The sequence below is a fragment of the Salmo trutta genome, chromosome 19 (genome assembly GCF_901001165.1).
Source record: "Salmo trutta chromosome 19, fSalTru1.1, whole genome shotgun sequence".
Taxonomy (NCBI): domain Eukaryota; kingdom Metazoa; phylum Chordata; class Actinopteri; order Salmoniformes; family Salmonidae; genus Salmo; species Salmo trutta.
The window spans coordinates 44,888,268-44,914,346 of NC_042975.1; the positions used below are offsets into that span (position 1 = coordinate 44,888,268).

General features: G+C 43.5%; 2 protein-coding genes across 6 annotated transcripts; one reads left to right on the forward strand and one right to left on the reverse strand.

Annotated features, from left to right (window-relative positions):
• Positions 1-2,783: 2,783 nt before the first annotated feature.
• Positions 2,784-16,632, forward strand: wdr44 (WD repeat domain 44). Of its 5 annotated transcripts, XM_029701222.1 has the most exons (21): positions 2,784-2,812; positions 4,388-4,447; positions 6,431-6,464; positions 6,930-7,007; positions 7,511-8,117; positions 8,378-8,502; positions 8,820-8,906; positions 9,036-9,172; positions 9,385-9,468; positions 9,572-9,678; positions 9,800-9,951; positions 10,110-10,248; positions 10,389-10,462; positions 10,613-10,729; positions 10,823-10,945; positions 14,303-14,494; positions 14,659-14,760; positions 15,054-15,169; positions 15,242-15,369; positions 15,475-15,621; positions 15,955-16,632. In XM_029701222.1, the coding sequence occupies exons 1-21, from the start codon at positions 2,799-2,801 to the stop codon at positions 16,041-16,043; spliced, it is 2,712 nt and encodes a 903-aa protein (XP_029557082.1). In that variant the 5' UTR covers positions 2,784-2,798; the 3' UTR covers positions 16,044-16,632. The 5 variants fall into 5 exon arrangements, 4 of the variants coding, with proteins under 4 accessions (XP_029557082.1, XP_029557084.1, XP_029557081.1 ...); XM_029701224.1 differs by lacking the exon at positions 4,388-4,447; XR_003867927.1 differs by lacking the exons at positions 2,784-2,812; positions 4,388-4,447 and adding an exon at positions 5,042-5,644 and having other exon boundaries at positions 15,537-15,621.
• A 160-nt stretch (positions 16,633-16,792) lies between these two features.
• On the reverse strand, positions 16,793-24,906 carry LOC115154717 (U2 snRNP-associated SURP motif-containing protein). The gene is made up of 24 exons (XM_029701225.1): positions 24,400-24,906; positions 23,671-23,764; positions 23,479-23,590; positions 23,266-23,375; positions 23,116-23,183; positions 22,926-23,020; positions 22,749-22,813; positions 22,438-22,603; positions 22,105-22,310; positions 21,417-21,460; positions 20,298-20,402; positions 20,136-20,202; positions 19,855-20,024; positions 19,546-19,708; positions 19,351-19,430; positions 19,160-19,247; positions 18,913-19,041; positions 18,563-18,743; positions 18,406-18,480; positions 18,262-18,325; positions 17,977-18,124; positions 17,629-17,739; positions 17,324-17,544; positions 16,793-17,238 (listed from the first exon to the last, which is right to left on the reverse strand). Exons 2-24 carry the CDS (start codon positions 23,755-23,757, stop codon positions 17,109-17,111), a joined length of 2,685 nt encoding a protein of 894 aa, XP_029557085.1. The 5' UTR covers positions 23,758-23,764; positions 24,400-24,906; the 3' UTR covers positions 16,793-17,108.
• Between the last annotated feature and the right edge of the window lie 1,173 nt (positions 24,907-26,079).

A 26,079-nucleotide genomic window follows, 5' to 3' on the forward strand; every position in this document is an offset into this window, starting at 1 on the left:
AATTACACAGTATGAGAAGTAGGCAAATCAAAGGCTTTATACAAATCCAAAGAGTATAAAACTCTCTACAGAGACCAAATCTGAGTAATCTATGATATCTAATACCAGTCTGACATTGTTTGAGATGTGTCTATTTCTCATAAACCCTGACTGGGACTCATCTATAATGGCATCCAAAACAGCCCTTAATCATTTAGCAAGGACAAGTGCTATTATTAGCTTGTAATCGTTATTTAAAAGGCAAATTGGACGCCAATTATCAATGAGTAACAAGTATTTTTTAGGTTTAGGAATTATAGTAATTAAACCTTGCTTTAGAGTGGGAGGGAGTGCTTCATTGGCTATACTTTCAGAGTGCACTTCCAATAGAAAGGGAGCCAATTCTTCGGGAAACCTTTGCAGAATTCTGCAGTAATACCATCAACCCCAGAGGATTTGTTCATGTAAAGGCGATCAATAGCCTCTATTATTTCCTCTAAAGAGATGGGATTATCACATCATTCTTGATCAGAAGAATCAATAGTTAACATTTAGAAGAGAATCGTGAGGCCTTGCTCACAATTCATTCTGTGGCAGCACAATGACCAAACGATATACTGTATGTGAGGCTCTTGATCATATCTTTGATCATGACACTTGTGAGGAGGAGAGAGTCCTTGTTAAACTTTGACACGAAGTAGTCTGTGATAAATAGCACCATATGTTTCATCTGAGTAGTTGTTATAGTCAAAATAATCCATAAATTATGCTTTTCTTTTTACTCAAAAACAAGTTGTATGAGCTCAGGTCCATGAGGCCTACAGGCCATAAATAGAAAATAGAGTTTCAAAACTTGTAACGTTCACAAGACCTTAAGTTGATAAAAAGATTGAACACAACATTAGGGGATAATATATGTATTATTATGGATTTATAATCAGCTATAATGGGGTGGTCATTTTGGACCGGGAACACAGAATGAATTCACATGAAACGAACACAACAGGAGGGATAATTAACTCAGCTTTATCCGTATCTCTGGAAGAGCGAGGTAATTCTTTATATAACATTTTCCTCTTCTATCCTTCTGGTCTTCACAAGATCACTGCTATATTTTCTTAAATATTTAGCCATTTCAAACTGTAGAAGCTCCCAGTTTGTCCTATACAGACTTTACCCCTGGGCTTTATTCAAAAAAATGTATAATAAAACCTATGATATCAAATTTGACTATTTCATGTTTTAATATTCCGTTTCCAGTGTGAAGCTTTGCATTGACTATCATTACAGGGAAATATTGAAACTTGTATTCAGATAGCTCTATAGTCTGTTGTTAAGAATATGAATAGAAACCTAGTTTCTTAAGCCCTCTGAAACCATAGTCAATAAGTGGACGTCTAGTACATGTTTTGTTACACAAGGTATAGGATCTCTCAAGAGGAAACTTCTCTCTCCATATATCCACTAGACCAAACTTCTGCATAAATAACTATAGATTGGCATTTAGAGAAGTAGACTGCTGCGGAGGCCACCTATCAAGATAATTATCTAAAGCAATATTAAAATCTCCACCTATTAAGAGTAAGGAGCTGGGAAATTCAGGTAACCAATATAAAATTCGATTTTCTACAGCATCAAGAAGATATACCCATAAACAGTAACCAAAATCGTTTGACTAAATTAAATGATATGACAAAGATAATAACCACTTGAGTCACAATCTGAATGCAAAATGACACTACCAAAACAATGTTTTAAATGTAGCAACACCTGCTGATCGTTCCGAACCATGTGAGAGCCAAATATCATTACCCTATTGCGACCTCCAAAAGTTAGCATCATTTACAGTAGAATGAGATTCATGAAAAAAACTAAAATCAGTCTTCAGTTGCTTATTAAGAAAAAGAAACAAGGCTTTATGTTTCACGGTGTGTCTTAACCCCTAACATTAAGAGAAACTATTGACAAAGACAAGGTGAACGAGAACATGGAGAAGAAAAGAGGGAAATAAGGAATGGTTGTCAAGTGCTCACAGGAGGTAACTGAGTACAGAGCAGAAACACCAAGAGCCGCAGCATATTCATAGACTTTACTGAGTGAAAAAATACAAATATAACATTAATTAGCTGTCAATTAGCTAAATTTAAAATTAACTAGCTGTCAGTCAGCAACAAAAATACTCCTGAAGTGGCATTTTCCTATAAAAATGAAATAAAATACATTTCTATCAGAAACAGAATACAAACAATTACATACCTTCATTGTCCACACACACCAAAGTTCAAAGCGCTTACATATGCTTAGAAATATGACGTACGCACTGTTACAGCAATACGTTTATGTTCTCAGGAAGGGAGACATTTCAGTTATATTGATGAAGGCACTCGCCCAGAAATAATATGCAGTCTTTCCCTGCTTGCGCGCTGCCTCAATCACTGGCTACAGCTTCTCCCTCCTCTCTTGATCATCCCTGGAGAAATCCTCATTAAACTTCAAAACGTTCGGTTTGCAGGTAGGTGGACATCTTCGCTGCTTTCCACACCGCATCTCTGTAGACTCGCTGCGTAAACTGCATGATGATGCTACTGGGCTTGGAGTTGTTAGGACGCTTTGAGCCGAGACGGTGAACAACGTCAGTCACTTCAGGGAGTTTGGTCCTCTCCTCCTGGAGAACAGCTTGGCAGATCCGTGTGGTCTCCTGACGTACATATTGCATCTCCACCTCGGGGACGCCGTGCAGTTTCAAGTTCCAACGCCTTGAATAGCTCTCTATTTCGGTGACCCGTCTCTCACACGCGTCAGTGTGCCCTTCTTTCTGGATGCGCTTTTCAAAGTGAGTAACCTTTTCTTTCATTTCTTATCACTATGTGTGACCTTCCTGGTCCCGTCCCTCAAGTCAGTAAATCAACAGAGGAAGGAGCCGTTCATTTATTTTCAAAGCTGCAATGATGAGATACACAGTATGGATGAATAATCAGTAGTCGACGGGATATAAATAGCACTCCCACAGCAATTCTCCATAAATCTGCTGTATAATATACTAACATAAAAAAAACTATTTAAACGTCTATCAGTCATTGTGATCGTATAGTGGAGTTAGCCACCAATTCTCAATTTACCATAATAAAATAAATACATCGTTTCCATGTGTAATCTCATATATACAACATAAGAATAAACTATCATTCATTTTCGTATTCAAGATATATAAAATGAACCTGAAAAAATGCCACACTCTTGTGGCAAAGGAATATAATACACCTAGAAAGTACCACATATTTTCCTAAACTAACAAAATCCGGCTAATACACTGGCTGGTGTTTATGAGTTTATAAAACATATACTGTATACATGTGTCATAAATTAGCTGCAATGATGGGACACACAGTATGGAAGAATGATCATTAGTCGATGGGATATAAATAGTACTCCTAAAGAAGATGCATTTTCGAGTTACCTACCAACTTCAAAAAATGAATTTTTGCTAGCATAAAACCCACGGAAAACCGAGATTTTATAAATCTGCTGTGGATGACCCAGAATGCCATTCCCTTATCGCTGAGCGTATTAGACAATGTAAACACACTAATCTACCAGGAGATGGCATAATACCCATTTCATGCAGGAATTAAACTATTTAATTAAACCGTTACATATGCACATGAGAAGTCAATCCTCTTTTTCAGCGCTGGACCGCGTTGCTAAGCAATCCTTTTTTCCAGGGCAGCAGATATACTATTGATTAATTGCAAAAGCATGGTGACGATGTCCGCTGAGTTGAAGTTACTGTCAGACTTGCCTTTTTCAGAGGCAGGAGGTTTGCTTGGAGTGATAGTAGGGGGGGTCCTCGTTGTCCATAACAGAAAGATGGGAAATATCCACTGGGTCAACAGCATAATCGTGGAAACTAGCGATTAGAACATTAGCCTGAGCATCAGGAGCATTTCTGCACATGTCCATTTGACGTGATGCTATGTCAATGCTAGCCGTTTCGCTACCTTTAGGTTTTTATCAGGGCTGAACTCGACGAAATAAGATAAAATGTAGTCTTGAATAATATGAAATAGTCAAACGACAAATAACTACAGCTAAATTGTAGGAGATTCACAATTAATTCCAAGTTTTAATACGGAGAAATGCGTGTGCGCACAGCGCCATCTTGGCCAGACCCTCATATGGCAACCTTTTTTCATAGCCACAAAACCAAACAAAGCAGGCGTGGTCCAGCTGGTGGCGGTATTAGTATATACCATTCATTGGGGGTGTAAAACCGCACAGAAGAAAGCATTGTGCTGACAATATCGTTGTTTGTTTTATCTATAAATTAATGTTATAGATGACTCACTAATAGGCCAGAAATAGCCTATATTTTTTAACAAGATGAATTGTGTTTTTATTTTTACTGCAGACCTGAAGACTACGTTTGCTCCCCAAGCCAGTCTATGCTTTCGGTCAGTGAGCTAAAAAAGTAAGCCTAGAAGACACGGTAAAAAAGAAAAACTTGTAATCAAAGGACAACAGGTGTGAACCAAACAATTGCGGATCTCGAACCCATGTCTCACAGCCCATAGGATACTAACCACAGCTCCATAGAATTAGGAATCAGAATACTAATATAATAGGATCTCTATGCTCGTTACACTATTCCCTCTGTTCGGTTCGCCTCTCTGATGGCCACACGGGCACCATCTCACTTCTGACACCATCGTAGCGAACAGTGCAACACCTCTTGTGGATGTCAAACCTCGGTCTCTATTGCTAAACACTGCTCCAATAGGGTTAACTTACTTTGGGGTGATTGTATCGAGCCTAAGCAAGGGTCATCATTAAACTATTGCTGTACAAATTCATTTACTGCTATTTGGACCCCAGCGAGAGTGGCTTTTGCCTTCGCAATTTGGGATCCTAATAAAATACAAAAAATACTATAATGTATTTAAAAATACACGCGAATCCTTAATTAACAGCTCTGAAAGAAGTAGACAAGTGACCAAATCAGGTTCCATCTTTGCTTTATGTTTTCAGATCAGCGTATATGAAAGCGACGCGTAGAAGAGACGAACGGGGCTTTGAAGCTGTCAAATAAGTTCGCGCGAGATTTCCGAATGTGTGTTTTTAATCTTTTGGGGTGTTCTTCCTCCTTGTTTGTGAAGCTGCCCTAAATTTGTTGCGGCTGCAGTCCTATTTCGAGGAAGAACGCAGTAATAGGTAGTCGTTTTAGCGTTGACCTTTAATTCAGAGTATTTATTTATGAATTGATTCAAGAAAATTGGTAGCTAGCTAAAGACTAGGGCCACCTTCTTCGTTAGCTAGCTGGCTACGTTAGCAATAGCGGCCAGTACCGGCAGTAGCTAGTACACACAGGTGAGTGGCCTCTCCCAGGCATTAGCTAGTAGCTAGCTAGCAACATCTGGGTGTATCCTACAGAAAGAAGTCCGTTTTCAGTGGAGTACCCTTTTTATTCCCTGTACAAAGTGTATGTCTTCATAATAAACCGACCTCATCAAAATATTGCAGCGATTTCCCTTATCGGAGAGGCACTGGCAATTGTATGCATCTAAACTAGCTAGGTACGTTAGCAAGCTAACTTAATGGCGTCAGATAGTGACACAGAGGAATTCTACGATGCTGCTGAAGACGTCAATTTTACTCCATCTCCTAAAGTGTAAGTAACCTTTCTACTTACATCAATTGCTCAAATAAAGGTATATCATGTGTATATACTGTGCTATTGGTGTTGAAAAACGTTATCAGCTGTGATGATGATGCTGGTCACTGACATGAATTCAACCAGATGTTCGCAAGTAAGAATTATTTTGCTCATACATTCAGTGTCTCTTCTCTAATAAAGGAACGAAAACATTACCTATAATTATTTGCAACAACAACAACTGTGCCACCAGTCTGTGGATGATTTTGCCTTGTCTTATTTTTACTCCATCTTTTTAAAGAGGCAAAAGGTTGTGGGGTCATCAATTGCCAAAGTCTCCCAACAGGAATTTTGTTTTCGCCATGACCATAACAAGAGGGGTCAAGTGTCAGGGAGAGAGAGAAGTGTGATTGACATGTCTCTCTGAGACACACACACTTTCCTTTATATGATTATAGTAGAGTGATTGGAGATAAAATAGCTACAGTGGTTTTGGCTTCAACTGTTGCTTGTTGAAAAGCTGTATTTTTCCTAATTTGCTCAAACTTAAACTAACAGGAGAACACTGGTGTAAAAGGTGCTGTAATTTCCTGTAGCTTGCATGATTACATATCTTACATGTTAAGAATAAATCGTTTTTACGGTTGTCTTGTGTTTTTGTTTTGTAATGTTAAAACAAGCATGATTTATTTCAAATCTCTCATCTGAAATGTAGCTTAGGCCCTAGTAAAGGTAATTCTGATGAACCATGTCAGGACTAGTCTTGTGACTAACACTTTCACTTGTCTTTTTATTACTTAGGACACCTGCAAAGTTTGTCCTTCCCACACCTCAGGTATTTATTGTTCTTACTAGCATTTGACAGTAAAAAACAATAATAACCTAAGAACCATCTCTTTAAAGACTAGAGAGTGAAGTTTCATTTCATTTAGGAGATGTCAAAAACTGTAACCGAGTGTTGGTTTTAGTTTAATCATTACTTAAAGGGCATAGCTGGGTAACTACTTTCAAACGAGCTAGAGGAGCGCCTTTAAGAGTTCTATTGAGGCTATACCCAAAACACAGCCTTACCCGGGGTTGTTTGCAATAAGTAGTTTGCTACTGCATGTCCTGAGGTGCCAGTTTAGTTTTACATACTCTATTCAGGACATTGTCATCCCTTTTAGTAGTAAAATATTACAAATCATAAGCAGATCCCAAATGGTTAGTGTGTAGATGCACTGTATGAGGTGCTAGTTTATAAAAGTACAGTGTTTCTCCTTGTCAGTCTCCTTGTACATTTTGTTTTGTGTTCCTGCAGGGGGTGGTAGAGAGCCCACCAGAGGATGTGGCTGTTGGGCTGGCCGCACCTGAGGCACGCCAAGATGACTCCATCCAGGTACTCCCCCTCCTTATCTTAAAATCTAGGCTAATGCTCATTAATCCCTACGTAGCTAGAACATTGTGGTTATGACAGTATGAAAAATAAATAAGTTGGATTTTATTCCTGAGGATTTTTAATAGTTACTGAGCCCCTGACTATGTGTTGTTCATGTCGGTAAATGTGTTTTGGTGGTTGCTGGTTCTTGGGCTCTATGTAAATGCTGCTAGTCTGTCATGGTGTCACCAGATTCTACATTGTCACTCCAGCAAATGTTTGGATGTGTGGCACGCCACTAAGTTGTCTAGGTCATCGACACAGACACACAGCCCCTCCAACGCGTGTCTGTACTCCTTCTTCACGTCCCTCTCTCACCTTAAGTGTGAGGAAATCCCACAACACTTTTATCAGAGAGAATACACTCATACGACCACACAATCCTCATTAGAGAAACATCCTGTTATGAGTATATTACCTTTTTGATGATTATGTTTTCATCTATGATGTCTTGTCCCTTCTAGATCATCGACAGCATCATTGAGGAGAGCCAGAAGGGAAGTGCGGTGGAGGAGGCTCAGCTGAAGGAGGAGAGGAATGCTGATACAAGGGCAGAGTCAGAGGTGAAGGACGAAAATGTGGCCCCTGTAGAACGAGAGCATCCTGCTATGGAATCTCAGCCTGTGGTTGAGAGATCAGAGCAGCCACAGGAACAGCAGGGAGCGTGTTCCATGGCTCTCCCAGACATCCCCAGCCTGTCGTCAGGGTCACAGGAGCACGTCCAGCCCCCAGACATCACAAGCACCCTGGGGAAGCTAGACCTCCCACTGGACCTCCCTGACCTACCCCGGGTGTCTGCAGAGGACAGGGACAGGGAGCAGAGACCAGCAGACATCCTAGACCAGGATCCCCTCACAGACAAGCCGGCTGGCTCCTCTGACCCGGGGCCTACAAAACCCCCACGGCAGTTCACTGTAGAGCCTGACATTGTGGCCAGCACCAAGAAACCTCCACCTTCACGCCCACCCCCTCCCAGCGGAGCTGCTCCTCCACGGCCACCACCCCCATCCCGACCTGCTTTACCCCTCAGCAAGAAGTCCCAGGAGTGTATGAGGCCACCAGGACTGGAAGGTAAATAACGCTTTGCTTGTATACCCACACACTCAGTAGCACAAGGTCAAGATAAAATGCTGATATGCATGTCAATTAAATATGTTGCTGCAGGGATGGAATACATTGAGCTGAACACATTGACCTCTCATAACTGTTCTCAGCTGTTCACTTCTACCCACACTTACTCATGATAATTTAGTTGTGTAACCATGGAGACAAGGTGACACTGTTGACCTTTAACCCTGTGTCTTTGCTGTGTGATTGGCCGGTGTATGCAGGGGAGCTGGAGGAGCCATGTGGCCTGGTGTCTCCCAGCAGCACAGTGAGGAGCATCACCAAGGATCTGCAGCACTCTTTGGACCTGGCTAGCGCCACCAGTGGGGACAAGGTTGTCACAGCACAGGTCAGTGGGTATTTGTTTCCTATGCTTTCCATTGGCGCAGAGCACAGGTCCACTTATTGCTGCCCAGGAAGGCAATGTATATATTCTTCTGCACTTGGGGAAAACTTTGTCCTGACAAAGACCTAGTTTGGGGTTAAAATGTTGTCCTCTTCTGAATAAACACTTCGGCAGCAGCGTACCAGTGTGTGGATTTACTTTTTGTTCTTTGTTCTCCTTTTTCAACAGGCCTTTGACCCTTGCAATTCGGAATACCCATTTGTCTTAGAATTAACACCAGTGTAGTAAGTGCGTGTGTGTATATTGGTGTGCTCCCACAGGAGGATGAGCAGGCATCCGGTCCCATTGGTGACACTGTAGGTCCTCAGCGTCCACGATCCAACTCTGGCAGAGAGCTGACTGATGAGGTATGTTTCCTTGTCTCGCTCTTTCATTCATCATGCCTTAACCTGTACAAAGGGGCTCTTCTACTCTCTACACATACTTTTTTGAGTGTTTGTTTCTAATTTATTGATTAGCTGGGCTCTCTGTAATAGGAGATCCTGGCGAGTGTGATGATCAAGAATCTGGACACAGGTGAGGAGATCCCTCTCATCCAGGCGGAGGAGAAGCTTCCCACAGGGATCAACCCACTCACATTACACATCATGAGGAGGACCAAGGAGTACATCACGTAAGAACGACTCTCCTATCACTCAAGCCAGTACTGTAATATATCATGTGGCTACACCAATCCTTGGGCTATGGTTGAAAAAAACTTACAGCTATATATTCACTCCCCTGTGCTAACAGATTGTTTTGGTAACTATATCGGGTAGCAGTCCCACACATAAAAAAGATAATATATATCTTGAGGAAGATGTCTGTTTGTTTTTTTCCTGTCAGGAATGACGCAGCACAGTCAGATGATGATGACAAGGCCCAGGCTCCATTGACCGACTCTGACGGAGGGAAGCTGAAACAGAAAACGTAAGAAATGGCATAGTGTCCTGCCTCATGCTGTGTTTAGTGTTTCCTCTCTGCTCTGACAGTCTGTGACGGTTTCATGTGTCCTCTGTCTTCACTACCACAGCACTCAGCTGAAGAAGTTCCTGGGCAAGTCCGTGAAGAGGGCCAAGCATCTGGCTGAAGAGTATGGTGAGAAGGCCGTCAACAAGGTGAAGAGCGTCCGTGATGAAGGTATGCCAACCCCCACAGCCCTCATCCACAGATTTTTCTTTTTCTTTTTTTCGATGAACATTCTACTGCTGCGGTTTAGTCACTCTGCTGGGTGACGTCTCACTGTGTGGTTGTGTCTCAGTGTTTCACAACGACCAGGATGACCCGTCGTCCAGTGATGACGAGGGGATGCCCTACACCCGGCCTGTCAAGTTCAAGGCAGCCCACAGCTTCAAGGGCCCGTTTGACTTTGATCAGGTCAAGGTGGTCCAGGACCTGAGTGGAGAGCACATGGTAAGATTGTGTTAATGTGTCAGTGCTTTCATTCCATTGAAAAACAGACCTCTTCCATGACTGAAGCATACAGCATGTAACCATGAATGTAGATGTAAGCGTGGATATATATATTCATGCGTATTTGCTCAACCCTTGTTCTGTTGTTCGGGCCTCAGGGTGCAGTGTGGACCATGAAGTTCTCACACTGTGGCAGGTTGTTGGCGACAGCGGGCCAGGACAACGTGGTGCGAATCTGGGTTCTGAAAAATGCCTTTGACTACTTCAACAACATGAGGATAAAGTACAACACTGAAGGTGGGTAGATCATGAGACCTAAAGAAGGTCTGAGCTCTGTTGTCTCTGAACAAAATAGTTTGTCTGCCACACCTTTAGTAAATGTAAAGCTTGTTTGGTGGGTTTCTCATGGTTCTTCCCTTACGTTCTCTCTCAACCAGGTCGTGTGTCGCCCTCTCCCTCTCAGGAAAGCCTGTGTTCCTCCAAATCAGACACGGACGGTGGGGTGAGTAAGGTTAGGAACCATCAGTGACATGGTTAGAGTTGAGGGTCAGCTGTAAAGCATGAAGAAAGTAACATTATGGTCAGGGTTGCTTTGGGTAACTATACCAGTGTTACTGTTGAGCCCCAGCCTGACAGACAAGAGTTCTTTTTTTGTTCCCAGATGAGCAGTGTTCCTGAAGACCCCGATTCAGAGGACAAGAATCTCCCCTTCCGCCAAGTCCCCTTTTGCAAGTACAAGGGTCATACGGCTGACCTGCTGGACTTGTCCTGGTCAAAGGTGAGACTCCGCAGGCCTTTCCCCGCCCCCCTTTTCAAACACTCCCAAATGCCTGTACACTGTCCTAATATTCACTGTATTATTTGATTCCAGAACTACTTCCTGCTTTCCTCGTCAATGGATAAGACAGTCAGACTGTGGCACATATCCAGGAGAGAGTGTCTATGCTGCTTTCAGCATATTGACTTTGTCACAGCCATCGCTTTCCATCCCAGAGTAAGTGGGTCTCTATGAGCATGTGCCTTTGTCAGTGCGTGTTTAGGTTGAAGTATTAACTTTTTTTTTTAAGTGCAGAGTGAGTTGGCTATGATTGTTCTCAAATTAAATGTTATTGGTCACATACCCATGTTAGCAGATGTGTAGTGAAATGTTTATGCTTCTAGATCCGACAGTGCAGCAGTATCTAACAATTCCACAACAAAACCTAATATCTAACAAATTCCACAACAAAACCTAATACACACAATCTAGTAAAGGAATGGGATGAAAATATATGGATGAGCAGTGACCGAGCGGCTAAGATGCAACAGATAGTGAAGGATACAGTATATACATATGAGATGAGTAATGCAAGCTATGTAAACATTCTTAAAGTAACATTATTAAAGTGACTAGTGTTCCATTTATTAAAGTGGCCAATGATATCAAGTCTGTAGGTAGGTAGCCACCTCTCTGTGCTAGTGGTGGCTGTACCTCTTAAGGATCGGACCCCTTTTTTCAATTTTTGCCTAAAATGACATACCCAAATCGAACTGCCTGTAGCTCAGGACCTGAAGCAAGGAAATCGATATTCTTGAAACCATTTGAAAGGAAACACTTTGAAGTTTGTGGAAATGTTAAATTCATGTAGGACAATATAACACATTAGATCTGGTAAAAGATAATACAAAGAAAGAAAAAAAAAAACTTTTTTTTTGTACCGTCTTTGAAATGCAAGAGAGAGAGGCCAATATGACTTAGGAATCTAGGTGCAATTTAGATTTTGTCCACTAGATGGCAACATCTAGAATTTGACTGATTCAATGAACCTTTGCATTTCTCTTCAAAATGTTGTCAAGACTGCCCAAATGTGCCTAATTGGTTTATTAATACATTTAAGGTCATAACTGCACTCTCCTCAAACAATAGCATGGTATTCTTTTGCTATAATAGCTACTGTAAATTGGATAGTGCAGTTAGATTATCAAGAATTGAAGCTTTCTGCCAATATCAGATATGTCTATGTCCTAGGAAATGTTCTTGTTACTTACAACTTCATGCTAATCACAACCTACGTTAGCTCAACCGTCCCGCAATCTGATGGCTTTGAGATTGAAAAACAGCTTCTGTCTCTCGGTCCCAGCTTTGATGCACATGTACTGACCTAGCCTTCTGGATGATAGCGGGGTGAACAGGCAGTGGCTCGGGTGGTTGTGGTCTTTGATCTTTTTTGCCTTTCTATGACATCGGGTGTTGTAGGTGTCCTGGAGGGCAGGTAGTTTGCCCCCGGTGAAGTGTTGTGCAGACCGCACCACCCTCTGGAGAGCCCTGCGGTTGTGGGCGGTGCAGTTGCCGTACCAGGTGGTGATACAGCCCAACAGGATGCTCTCAATTGTGCACCTGTAAAAGTTTGAGGGTTTTCGGTGACAAGCCACCTTTTTTTTCTACCTCCTGAGGTTGAAGAGGCGCTGTTGCGCCTTCTCCACCACATTGTCTGTGTGCGTGGACCATTGCTGTTTGTCTGTGATTTGTACACCAAGAAACTTAAAACTTTCCACCTTCTCTACTGCTGTCCCATCATTGTGGATAGGGGGGTGCTCCCTTTGCTGTTTCCTGAAGTCCACTATCATCTCTTTTTGTTTTGATGATGTTGAGTGAGAGGTTATTTTCCTGACACCTCATTCAGAGGGCCCTCACCTCCTCCCTGTAGGCCATCTCGTCGTTGTTGGTAATCAAGCCTACCACCGTAGTGTCGTCTGCAAACTTGATGATTGAATTGGAAGCGTGCATGGCCACTCAGTCATGAGTGAACAGGGAGTGCAGGAGAGGGCTGAGAACACACCCTTGTGGGGACCCAGTGTTGAGGATCAGCGGAGTGGAGATGTTGTTTCCTGCCTTCACCACCTGGGGGCGGCCCGTCAGGAAGTCCAGGACCCAGTTGGACAGGGCAGGGTCGGGACCCAGGTTCTCAAGCTTAATGATGAGTTTGGAGGGTACTATGGTGTTAAATGCTGAGCTGTAGTTAATGAACAGCATTATTACATAGGTATTCCTCTTGTCCAGATGGGATAGGGCAGTGTGCAGTGTGATGGCGATTGCATCGTCTGTGGGCCTATAGGGGCGCTAAGCAAATTGGAGTGGGTCTAGCGTGACAGGTAAGGTGGAGGTGATATGATCCTTGACTAGTCTCTCAAAGCGCTTCATGATGACAGAAGTGAGTGCTACGGGGCGATAGTCATTTAGTTCAGTTGTCTTTGCTTTCTTGGGTACAGGAACAATGGTGGCCATCTTGAAGCATGTGGGGACAGCAGACTGGGATAGGGATTGATTGAATATGTCCATAAACTGTCCAGCCAGCTGGTCTGCGCATGCTCTGAGGACGCGGCTAGGGATGCCGTCTGGACCGGCAGCCTTATGAGGGTTAACGCGCTTAAATGTTTTCCTCTCGTTGGCCACGGAGGAGGAGAGCCCACAGTCTTTGGTAGCGGGATGTGTCGGTGGCACTGTATTGTTTTCAAAGCGTGCAAAGAAGTTGTTTAATTTGTCTGGGAGCAAGACACCGATGTCCGACGGGGCTGGCTTTCTTTTTGTAATCCGTGATTGTCTGTAGACCCTGCCACATAGGTCTTGTGTTTGAGAGACATATGTGAATTGCGACTCCACTTTCTCTATACTGATGCTTTGCCTGTTTGATTGCCTTACGGAGGGAATAGCCTCACTTTGTATTCGGCCATGTTTCCAATTGCCTTGCCATTGATTAAATGCGGTGGTTCATGCTTTCAGTTGATGCTGCCATCAATCCACGGTTTCTGGTTAGGGAAGGTTTTAATGGTCAGAACTTCTCCTATACGCTTTCTTATAAACTCGCTCACCGAGTCAGCGTATACGTCAATGTTATTGTCTGAGGCTACCCGGAACACATCCCAGTCCACGTGATCGAAGCAATCTTGAAGAGTGGAATCCGATTGGTCAGACCAGCGTTGGATAGACCTAAGAACGGGTGCTTCCTGTTTTAGTTTCTGGTTATAGGAGGGGAGCAACAAGATGGAGTCATGGTCAGATTTGCCAAAAGAGGGTGGGGGAAGGCCTTGTATGCATCGCGGAAGTTAGAGTAGCAGTGGTCAGATGTGTTACTTGCTCGTGTACGGCAATCGATATGCTGATTAGAATTTAGGTAGCCTTGTTTTCAGATTAGCTCTGTTAAAATCCCCAGCTACAATTAAATGCAGCCTCAGGATATATGATTTTCAGTTTACATAGAGTGCAGTGAAGTTCCTTGATGGCCGTCTTGGTATCCGCTTGCGGGGGGATATACACAGCTGTGACGATGTTCTGGCTCTGTTAACCAGACTGATCACCTGTTATTTCTCCTAGGATGACAGGTACTTCCTGAGTGGCTCTCTGGATGGGAAGCTGCGTCTGTGGAACATCCCAGACAAGAAGGTGGCTCTGTGGAACGAGGTGGACGGACAAACACGCCTCATCACTGCTGCCAACTTCTGCCAGAATGGGAAGTACGCTGTCATCGGCACCTATGATGGCCGCTGCATCTTCTACGACACTGAGGTACAGTGGTGGGAGACATACTGTTCCTCAAGTTTGAAGGGCTAGTGAAAAATCATTTCAGCTGTTTGATTCTTCTTTGACTATTACAATGGCAGGACATACTTCTGAAAATGAGGAACATTGGAGAGGGTTCACCGTTTTTCGAATGTCGGTTCTTATTTCAGCGCCTTAAATACCACACCCAGATCCACGTACGGTCGACCAGAGGCAGGAATCGAGTAGGACGGAAAATCACAGGCATCGAGCCTCTGCCTGGAGAGAACAAGGTATAGCCATGCTCCTGGCGCTTTTCCAGGGGGTAGCCTAGTGAGCAGCGTAGCCTAGTGGTTAGAGCGTTGGACTAGTAACCGAAAGGTTGCAAGTTCGAATCCCCGAGCTGACAAGGTACAAATCTGTTGTTCTGCCCCTGAACAAGGCAGTTAACCCACTGTTCCTAGGCTGTTATTGAAAATAAGAATTTGTTCTTAACTGACTTGCCTAGTTAAATAAAAGTAAAGTAAAATAAATCAAATTCCCACAGACATCCCTATCTGTTAGCTGAGTCTTTTTGTGTTGGTAGATTCTAGTGACCTCCAATGACTCCAGGATCCGCCTGTATGACCTGCGGGACCTGTCTCTGTCCATGAAGTACAAGGGTTACGTCAACAGCAGTAGTCAGATCAAAGCCAGCTTCAGGTGAGAATGGCTCCTTCTCAGTCTGCCATGTTCTTATGTAGTCGGTAAACAAACTGTCACTCTATTTTCCAGCCATGATTACTCATTCATTGTGAGTGGCTCAGAGGATAAGTACGTGTACATCTGGAGCACCTACCATGACCTGAGCAAGTTCACCTCTGTACGACGAGACCGCAATGACTTCTGGGAGGGAATTAAAGGTAACTAGATACTGTAGTGGTGCTCAGCTCTTTACTGTCGGTGATATGAAACACTGTCAGTATTTTTGTAGTGTCCTTCCACTAAGTCTAGTCTCTATTTTTCAGCCCACAATGCAGTAGTGACATCAGCTATTTTTGCGCCCCATCCTAACCTGATTGTCCCCCAGGAGGCGGGGGCAGAGAAAGCGGGGGCTGGGGCTGATGCAGAGTGTAAGAGTTTGGACTCTACTGACTCGGAGACCATTCCCTCAGGTACACTATACTGATTTATATACCTGTTTAGCTATGCTGAGACTAGAGCGACTCATCATTAAAGATGGGCTCAAACTACCACGACTGTTTTGGGATATTACTGCAAACAAACACTCTGACATCATTGCATGTGCTATAGGACAGCAGAATATGTACTGCAAATGTTTTTCTTGCCGCCCAACTCTCCTCACCTCCGTTTCGTCCACAAAACAATAACAAAAGTGCTGGGGTAGCCATGCTGCTGTTTTAAGAGTGATCAATGGATGGTATGAGTTGAGTTGATAGGGAAACTTTGTAGTTTTCAACGCTAAACAGGGTATTTCTCGTCCACAGGGGCTCTGAAGACTGATCATACAGAGGTTCTGCTCTCTGCTGACTTCACTGGCGCCATTAAGGTTTTCATCAATGTAAAAAAGTACTGAACACTTCACCCTTACTGATCTGGCCGTCAGTGTACAGTCCTTCAATGGAGGCAGAGCAACCCGCTGCCCTGCCAACACTTCTAAAACCGGCCAATCGCCTACGGGTGAGTGCTCCGGGAGGAGTTATCCTCCGGAGAACAGGGACCCTGTAGTAGAGGATGACGGGAAGGTTGAGGAAGTGAACTGTAAATGGAGGAAGCAGCCCACGGATGTCCTGTCACTTTTTTTGTTTTTCTTTAACACAAAGAACCAGTGTGCACTGTGTTTTTGAAGTAAAGCAGGTTTGTGAGACGGTCAGACTGTAAAGCAGGACCGGTAACTGAGGGATGGATGGTTAAAATACACAAATGTAAGCTATTTGTCAGTGTGAGGGGTACGCTGTCTTACTCAACTTTACTGCATTTCTAGTACACCCGCGCTCCTCCTTGCCAGGAATGACGGTCTTAAATTTGTTAACTAAGCACTAACTCAATCATTACGGTTGCAAATTTTAATTTGTCTGTCAGTGTGTAATGAATAATAAAATGGAACCACTTTTCTTTTTTACATTGTTTATGATTCACTTAATAAAGTAAATGGTATTCTCAGTTAAAGTGAACTCATTCTGTTTTTTTCCATTGAGATGAGATTACCTTTTATATTGAGGCAAACTTTCAAAACTGTTTAGAAAGGCTGAATGACTGGACAGGAGACATCGTGATTCAATAATGGTAGCCTACACTAATTCATTCCCGACCCTGGACAATGGACACAATGCCAATAGTGATTTATTGTGACGTCTCAGGGACTAGTCGCAATAATCTGAATGGGGTTTAAAAACAAACAGCAAAACCAAAGAACTGTACAAATAATGTTCAAACGTGATCTTACAAAAAATTTGCCAAATCTTGACTGCAGCAATCAGGATAACTTTACGGAGGGGGAACAAACAGCTGACAGTTCAGAGGCATTGTGAGGAAACGAGCGTGGTGGGGCCGTGTCATGGTAATCACTGGCGGAGCAGGGCAGTCCATGGGAGTCGCCTTGCTGCGTCAAGGGGAGAGGCATGGAGTCCAGGCATCTGGATCAGTGTTTGCTCTTCTTTGTCTTTTTGTGGGAGCGGTGTGGTGACCGGGAGCTAGACCTCCTCCACGTCTTCCTGGCTGGCGAGGGCGACCGGGACCGCTTGGACTTCTTGGGAGACTTTGACTTTGTTCTGTTGGACAGTCAGCACAAATATATATATGGAATACTGAACACATTAAATAGAACACAGACAAGTGATTTCACACAGGCCTTACTTTGAGGGAGAACGTCCTCTGTATTTCTGTGTCCGTTCCTCTGTGTCTCTACTACGTCCCCTGTCCCTGCTCCTGTCCCGGTCTTGACTCCTTTTACTCTTCTCCTTCTCCCGTCCTTTACTGCTCTCCTCTGTCTTGTCTCTCCTCTCCTCTTTCTTTGATCTGTCTTTTGACTTTGGCGTGGATCTCTCTTTCTTCTCCTGGTCATCCTTATCAAACTCCTGAGGATCAATTGCAGCCAGGTGAGTTATTGGGTCAAATGTACAACTGCAGGGCCTGTATGACAAAGCACACTAGAGACACACCTTCTGTAGCAGCTTGTTCCTGTAGTGCTCCACCTGTTTCTGCACGTTCATTCCGGACTTCCTGGGCCTCTTCCCAGTCTCCAGCTCATCCTGGAACTGCATCACCTTCACCTGCAGCAAAGACAATAGTATGAGTTACTATACATTAAGAACAGTGGGTCCAATTGTTTCATAAATTAGTGGCAAATCAACTGCCTTCAAGAACAGGAAATTAGTCAAGCGTATTTGGGTTTTAGAAAAGCGTTATAGAAGACCTATGTATTGTCGGATGGCCGCTATGGACAGACTGAATTACTACTGCAGTGGGTTGGGTGTGGTACTGTGTTGGTGCCAGTAGACTGTGCTTGCCTCCAGCTCTCTCAGCCGGCTCCTCTTGCTCTCAGACATCTCAAAACTACTGAGGGAGCTCTTGAAGTCAGCACTGTCGTACTTAGATGGGCTGTCATCATCGCTGCTGTCACCCTCTGATTCGCCATCTCCTTCCTTAGTGTTAGCACTGCAGGGGGAGAGAAGATGAGGAAGAGCCACTCTACCATCTACTGCAAGACAGGCTACAATGATGGTAACTCAGGAAAAAGTTGCCTTCCCAAAAATGTCAACATCTTTTAGAGATGGCTTTCACCAGGTTCTTACCTTACATTCAGGTTGTCCCCAGAATATCGCTCTCCCACACTGTCCCATTTGGATTCAGTGTTAGCTGAAAGATGAAGAGGCAGAGTGAGGGTTAGGAGTAGAGATGTGATTGTGGGGGTTTGCAGTGCTGAACGTGTACAGTACCTTGTGGAAGAGCTTCAGCATCGTCCACTCTCTCCCATTTAGACAGAGCCACTTTGGAGTGGGCCAGATCATCCACTGGAAAACACAAAACATACATCAAGTCAACAGCTTATACATTTATGGTTTTTCACAGATAAAATCGGCCAGGTTGACTTACAAGGCATTCCATCGATGTCATCCATGGGAGCGCCCAGGGGAACTCCGTCGATGTCGTCAACAGGCACCCCATCCAGGGAGGCAGGGTCCCAGGCCAGGGGCGAGCCGTCGAGGTCATCCAGCGGAGCTCCATCTAACGGTGCCCCGTCCAATGGAGCTCCATCCAGGTCTGGAGACACCACCTGAGGTGAGACCCACATAAACCAATGACTCGAAATTCAGCTCTGCTTCTAGCTGCATTGTAACACACACACTTTCAGAGAATGTAGCAGTCATCAGTCAAATAGGCATTGATCAAAACTATTTTCCAGGTCTTGTCCAGGAAGGGTCCTGTCCTGAGATCCAGCTCACCTCTACCCTCTCGATCACTTCATCTCCTGCCTTGACAAGACCCAGAAAGATATTCTGCAGCTGGATCAGGTAGGGCTCTGGGTAGACAGCCCAGTCTTCCCAGACCCTGAAACAGCCCATTATCTTTTGCTGAGAAAAGACAAACATAGGTGAGTGTTAATGTATTTGCTCTGGTAAAGGCAACAACAAAACACAAGCTTGAAAAAGCATAATAAAGCATTGTCATTTTTTAAACTACACTTATTACCTTGAATTGTTCCGCTTGTAGTCTTGCTTGTATGTTTCGATATGCATCACTGATGTCACCAAATATCTGGGGCAATTTTGCTTCAAAACTGAAGGAACAAAGAAACAGTGAAAACCCTCAGATGGACACAGTATGACCACTGAGCGTGTGTATTCTATAATTACAGACTTATCTAAAAAAAGACTTCTTACTATTTGCGATAATAAGATGCATTGGCAACTTTGGCACAGGAGTTGTACAAGATGTCGGATACCAGGTACAGTCTGGCAATCTGTGGAAATAAAGATGGACATGACGATTGTGAGTAGCATGTCACGTGAATGTGGTTGATCATGCACATGCGAGACTCATAGGATGGACCCGTGTACAGGAAGTGGGTGAGGGACCTTTTTCTGTAGGGGTGTCTGAAGGAGAGACAGGGACTCCGCGATGCACCCCACCACCTCCTCCGCTGCCTCAGCTCTCTCCAGACAGAACAGCATTGCGTCACCAACGTCCTCCCTACGAGGGGTGAGCCCTCTCAGCAGTGTCTCCAGTCTCTCTCTGTGCCTGGAATAAATAAAAAAAGTTTTGTTGCCCAGAAAACATTGACTTTCACCAGTCAGTTTTCCCATAACATTCCTCAGAGAACACTTTTCATCTTCAGTCTGCCTCAAAACCTCCCGCTCTGCCCCTGTATGTACAGCTACACTCACTCGGCCTTCAGCTGGCCCTTTTTCAGCTCCTCTTCCTGAGAGGGAGACTGTTCCTCCTCTCCCGCCTCCTCGTCTCCATGGAGGTAGGGGTTCAGGAGGGGCGGCCTCCAGATGGAGCCCCCACGGAACATCCGGAAGTCTGCGGTCCTCCACTCACTGGGGGGCTCGCCCTGGGGATGGAGGGAGAGAGGGACACAGATGAGGCACAGCAGTGAGTAGAGTAGGGAGATGGACTCCTGGACATAGGGGTGTAGCCAGGTCAGATTAAGGGCATGACCTACCTGGAGAATGGAGTAGAGTTTCCAGCGGTAGTACACCTGCTCTTGGCTTTTGTTGTCAAACAGGAACCTGAAATCATCAATAGTTTAAAAGGTTAGTTTCAAAATATATACGATCATTGACAGGACGAGAGGGAAAGGGAACGCTCAGCAATGGCGCCTTACCTGAAGTCAGGGTTGTTCTTCTCTTTGCTCATAATGATGGCTTCAAACATGGGTCCCTCACGCACCACAAACTCTATCATCCTGTGGATGAGGCCCAACAGATTCCTGTGGAGTAAAAGGAGAGGGGATGAGAGACCAGACGCTGTGACTTGTCCCCCCCTTCATTCAGACCAGTGGCCATGTCAAAGCTCTCACTGCACACTGGCACTAAGCCCCTTAACCTCTGTCTCTCTTCTATAACACTGTCCCTCTGCCATCATTTGTCACAGTAATGTTGAGGATATGTTGTGTGATGGTCTGCACACAAACGAGTGAGTGGGGGAGACTGTCTGTCCCTAGTGCGCAGCTACATCAGAAGGCGATCATGACGTTGTCATGTATCTAGAATAATGTTTCTTCTTCCCCCAAATATTAAGTGTATAAATTAAAAAGTGGGACAATATGACAGTGACAACATTACTTACTACTGATTTGAATCTAAAACGCATCTGCCTTCTAGCTGTATCTGTCTGCAGTGTCTCAGCCAACCCAGATAGGAAGAACCAAGGTTGCCACTGAAGTTAGTGCCAGTATGTTTGACAGGATATAGGCCTAACTCACTGACTCCCAACACTCACTTAAGTCTAACAATCTATTTTCCTGACAGAGGATTACAATGGTGTCATTTACTGATCTAATTAGGACAACATTAATTAATAAAAACTGAGGGCTTTGCTTACTAGGCCAGAGATTCACTTTAACCATGTTCAACTGAGAACCATGGCCCCTCTACTAGTCATATACAGGGCCCCCAGTCCTAAGCAGCAGGGGTTACCAATTCCCTGAATATAGGCCATGTTGTCAACAAGATGGCTTAATGCAGACCAATGTTAGAACAGGACAAACTATGAGACACACGTAGGGAGAAAAGCACAAAAACAGTGTTACGGTCTCAGCTGTCCTCTCCCATTAGTCATGTACATACAGACATAACACTTAGGACTGGGGCTTCCTGTCGGTCACATACGTACACAGGAACAGTACACCAGGGCCTCTGTCCTCTAACACTGTGTTCTGTCTGTGAGAACGGCTGGTCAGTCGTAGTAGCAGTAGTAGTAAGAATGGAGAGAGAGTGTGTACCTTTCTGTTGGGATAACCACTTTGACTACGGCTTCGGACAGAGTCTGTTCGTGAAGTCAAATCAAATAGTGAAGATATAAAAAAAGTGAGTATATATACAGATGAAACACTGCAGGATACATACAGCATAGAAAACGACGATAGCAGTAACAGCTATACATTATTTGAATGAGGGGAAAAAGATCCCACAATCGAGAGACGGCTACACTATAAGTAAATGATCTATACTATAGGATATCCCCACCCTCTTAAATTTTACAGTAACATTTTGATTGCATATGGTTCTGTAACAATACCTCACAACTCCATCTGGGTCAAACCCCCTGTCTTAAGACATATCCTAAAACTAAGACACTACTAGACTAAGGAATAGATTCATAACATGTCTATACACGCACCACGGGACAAACCAACTGGAATTTAAACTGAGAAATGGAACTCGGAACTGCTACTTCAGAACATGACCGTCGCATGGTCTTGTGTGTGCATCTAAATGCAATTCTGAATTCTAGATCAAATTCTAAGCAATGTCCAGTTGATTGATCCTATGATAAATATCACCCGGCATAGAATATCCGCTACAAACACACATAAAATTGGCAAATTAACTGTAGTGTAAAACAAAAAAATATATAACCTTGAAAAAGAACCATGCACACACCCTACAGTGTTAAAAGAACCAACCTACCTTGTCAAACTCCTCCTTGGACCTGCCCCATGGCTTGGTAAAGTCATTGCGGAAGCGGTCTCGGGGCTGAGCGTTGAAGGGCAGGCCAGAGGGGGGTGGGGGGGTGGAGATTTTCAGTACCCCTATGGGTGTATAGAGAGGCTGGGGAGGGATGCGAACAGCTTTCCCCCATCCCAGCTTCATTTCAAAACCCATAACTGTTTTACCTGCAGCAAAAGGAGTAATGATCCTACATGAGCCACGGACATGATCAATGGAACACTTGACAGTGCATTTATCATCTGGCAGCGTTTACTGAATAGTATGTTTAATATTCTCTTATCACAGACCCACCGTCTAGAGCAGCCAAGGCCCTCTCTGCATCTTTCCTGGTCATAAAGGCCACGAAGCCCCTGTTTGTGACCCTGGTACGTTCCTCGTCACTACGGGGCCACATGATCTTCACGCTCGCCAGGGGACCATACTTGCCAAACTCTTTGCAAAGCATTTCTTCATTCATCTGTCACATTATATAAAGCATCATATCAACACAGTTTCACAAAAATGCAGTCAGCATTTAGGTAAGTTGAATGTATCCCAAACAAGAGCAAGCTAGACTATATCTCCTTTGTCAAAACGTCCTAAGCAGATAAGAGTTCCTTTACCTTTGGGTTAATGCAGCCAATGTACAGGTTGGTTGTGTTCGGTGTTGCTGGGTCATCATCAAATACTGGAGGAAGATGTGCATATTCAGCTAAACATTTAAAAGCTACTGAGGGTTCATCTTTGATTTGGACAAAGGCCATTATTTTTCCACTGCAAGGGACAGATCTGGCTCTTACTTGATCGTCGTGTTAGTGGTATGTCCACGTCTCCATATCCTCCTCCAGGCTCATTTTTCTTTTTTTTGTGCCTTTCTTCACGTTCCTCCTGTATTCTATGAGAACAGAGTCATTTTATGCAAAAATGTAAACTACAAATTGGTCAAATAAAGAATGAAACGTGATTTACTACGGCGTGTGAAAAACATACTGCTTTAGCTCCTCTTTGAAAAGTTCAAGGTTGCTCTTCTTCTTCTCTTCCGTCTTCTTTTTAACAATCTGTAGACCAGACAAACATATGGGGGCAAAATAATGTATAGTGTCATCTTGTATACAGTAAGAGATTCACATGGTGACTCACCGGCCTTCTGACTTCCGAAGAGTGTGCTGGTGAGACATTCTGGGACACTGAAGTAAACTTAGTGTTCGGTCGGTAAAGCTTGCTCTTTTTGACCTCTGCTGCTTCCTCTTCTGCAAAATAATTCAACAGAAAGAGTAACCATGTAGCACTAAAATAAGTGTTCACAATATAGAACCCCACCAGAGCTGTATTAGCCAGCATGTTTCTGCTCACCTTTAGTTGCATTTACGATCCCCCCACGAACAAACGTTTTCACCCCACTTTTGTCGTTACTGTCAAAAGATGCTAAAAACTCTTCAAAAACGTCAGCTGCTTTTTCTTGTTCCTGGAAATGATATTGTTTTAAAATTGTTATTATAGACCTGCACTTTGTTGCAGATATCTATAAAGGGTCAAATATCTTACCTTTTTCTTCAGATCTTCTTGTTCTCTCTTGGTCAATGTTCTCTTAACACCTACAGGTTTCCCTTTCTTGCCATTTTTGTCTGCCATACTGATACTGCAAATAAGCGGAAATACCGTATCAGTGTCAGTGGAGGAAATGTACATACACCCGACGAACAAACATATTGTATTTTTCTTTTTGTTGCGAGTTACAGTTCTTCTGGAACTGTGGGTTCCCATTTGCAAAAGCTCGCTGTATGCAACTTCATGCACACTTATTACATCTGCAGGTGTATAGTAAATAGTTAGCAAAGTGCTGTAGCTAGCCAGGTAGGTCAACTAGCTGTTTAGCTAGCAGTAGCGAGCTAGATGTGGCCATCCGCCTAACATTGTAAAGCTGGCTAGCTACACGTCATCATATTTGTTGACTGTAACTTACCTGCACATTTCTGTCGCCAGATACGAACCCTTGCTAATTAATATCTAGACAGCTATCATTTGCTTCCTTACTCTAGTTAGCTAGCTAACTCTGCTGATACGAGCCCTGACAACCCCCCCCCATACAATCACTGTGGTAGCTAACGTTAGGCCAAATCTCGCATGCATGTCGTGTGATCTGGCGTAAAGCTTTGCTACGGCGATCATTTTTAACTTACTACAATAAAAAAAGAAAGAAATAAAAGCTGGTTTTGAATGATCTACATCGCAATAAGTATGGATCATTGACACTAAAAGTTACACATTTCTTACCGTAGAAATGTACAATGCGTTTGTTATTGCTCCACCATTTTGAATAGACAAAAATGGACATAGCGGAAAAGCGATGTCACTTCTCGCTCTGACCAATAAAACGGTCGTCACTAGTTAACACAGCCACAAAGCCACAAACTCCGCCCACTTCTACAATTGACCTTCTTAACCTCAACCGTAACCTTAACCTCAATCGTAACCACACTGCTAACCTTATGCCTAACCTGAAATGAACCCAAAAAGCACATGTATGTTTTCATAAATGTTTACTATGTAGCCTGTGCTACTTTGTGGCTGTGCTATCTAGTTGACCCCACACCTGAGTTGCCGGCTCTTTCAGTGGGCTATAATAAAATCATAATACCATAACATACATGCAATGTTATTTAGCTATATAATCTATTACATTTAGTTAAATCTATTGTAAACCCCAAAACATTTGGGCTGTGTGATCTTTACACAATACATATGTAAGTGCAAGTAGGCTACATGTATAGAAAATGTGTTGATTACCAAATAAATGAAACATTTAATTATATTACGTTTTTAAACAAGTTGCTATATTTCGTAGTTAATTTACAACTCATGTGAGCAACTGAACGACAGTAAGTAATCAAGCAAATCGAAATGCACAAGTTGCTCATGATTTCATACAAGTGCATAGTCTCATTAAAATTAATGTTTGACATTTTGTTAGTACATTTCCAGAGGCGCTGCTGTAAACAGTGTAAAATGGCCTCCATATACAGTGCCTTCAGAAAGTATTCAGACCCCTTCACTTTTTCCTCATTTTGTTATGTTACAGCCTTATTCTAAAATGGATTAAATACAAATAATTCCTCAGCAATCTACACACGATACCCCATAAGGACAAAGCGAAAACAAGTTTTTAGAAATTTTTGCAAATGTATAAAAAAAAGAAGAAATACCTTATTTACATAAGCATTCAGAGCCTTTGCTATGAGACTCGAAATTTAGATGAGGTGCATCCTGTTTCCATTGATCATCCTTGAGATGTTTCTGCAACTTGATTGGAGTCCACCTGTGGTAAATTCAATTGATTGGACATGATTTGGAAAGGCACACACCTGTCTATATAAGGTCCCACAGTTGACAGTGTATGTCAGAGCAAAAACCAAGCCATGAGGTTGAAGGAATTATCCGTAGAGCTCAGAGACAGGATTGTGTCGAGTCACAGATCTGGAGAAGGGCACCAAAAAAATGTCTGCATCTTTGAAGATCCACGAGAACACAGTGGCCTCCATCATTCTTAAATGGAAGAAGTTTGGGACCACCAAGACTCTTCCTAGAGCTGTCCGCTCGGACAAACTGAGCCATCGAGGGAGAAACAACTTGGTCAGGGAGGTGACCAAGACCCAATGGTCACTCTAACAGAGCTCTATAGTTCCTCTGTGGAGATGGGAGAACCATCCAGAAGGACAACCATCTCTGCAGCACTCCACCAATTAGGGCTTTATGGTAGAGTGGCCAGACGGAAGCCACTCCTCAGTAAAAGGCACACGACAGCAAGCTTGGAGTTTGCCAAAAGGCACGTAAAGACTCTTAGACCATGAGAAACAAGATTCTCTGGTCTGATGAAACCAAGATTGAACTCTTTGGCCTGAATGCCAAGCGTCACATCTGGAGGAAACCTGGCACCATCCCTACAGTGAAGCATGG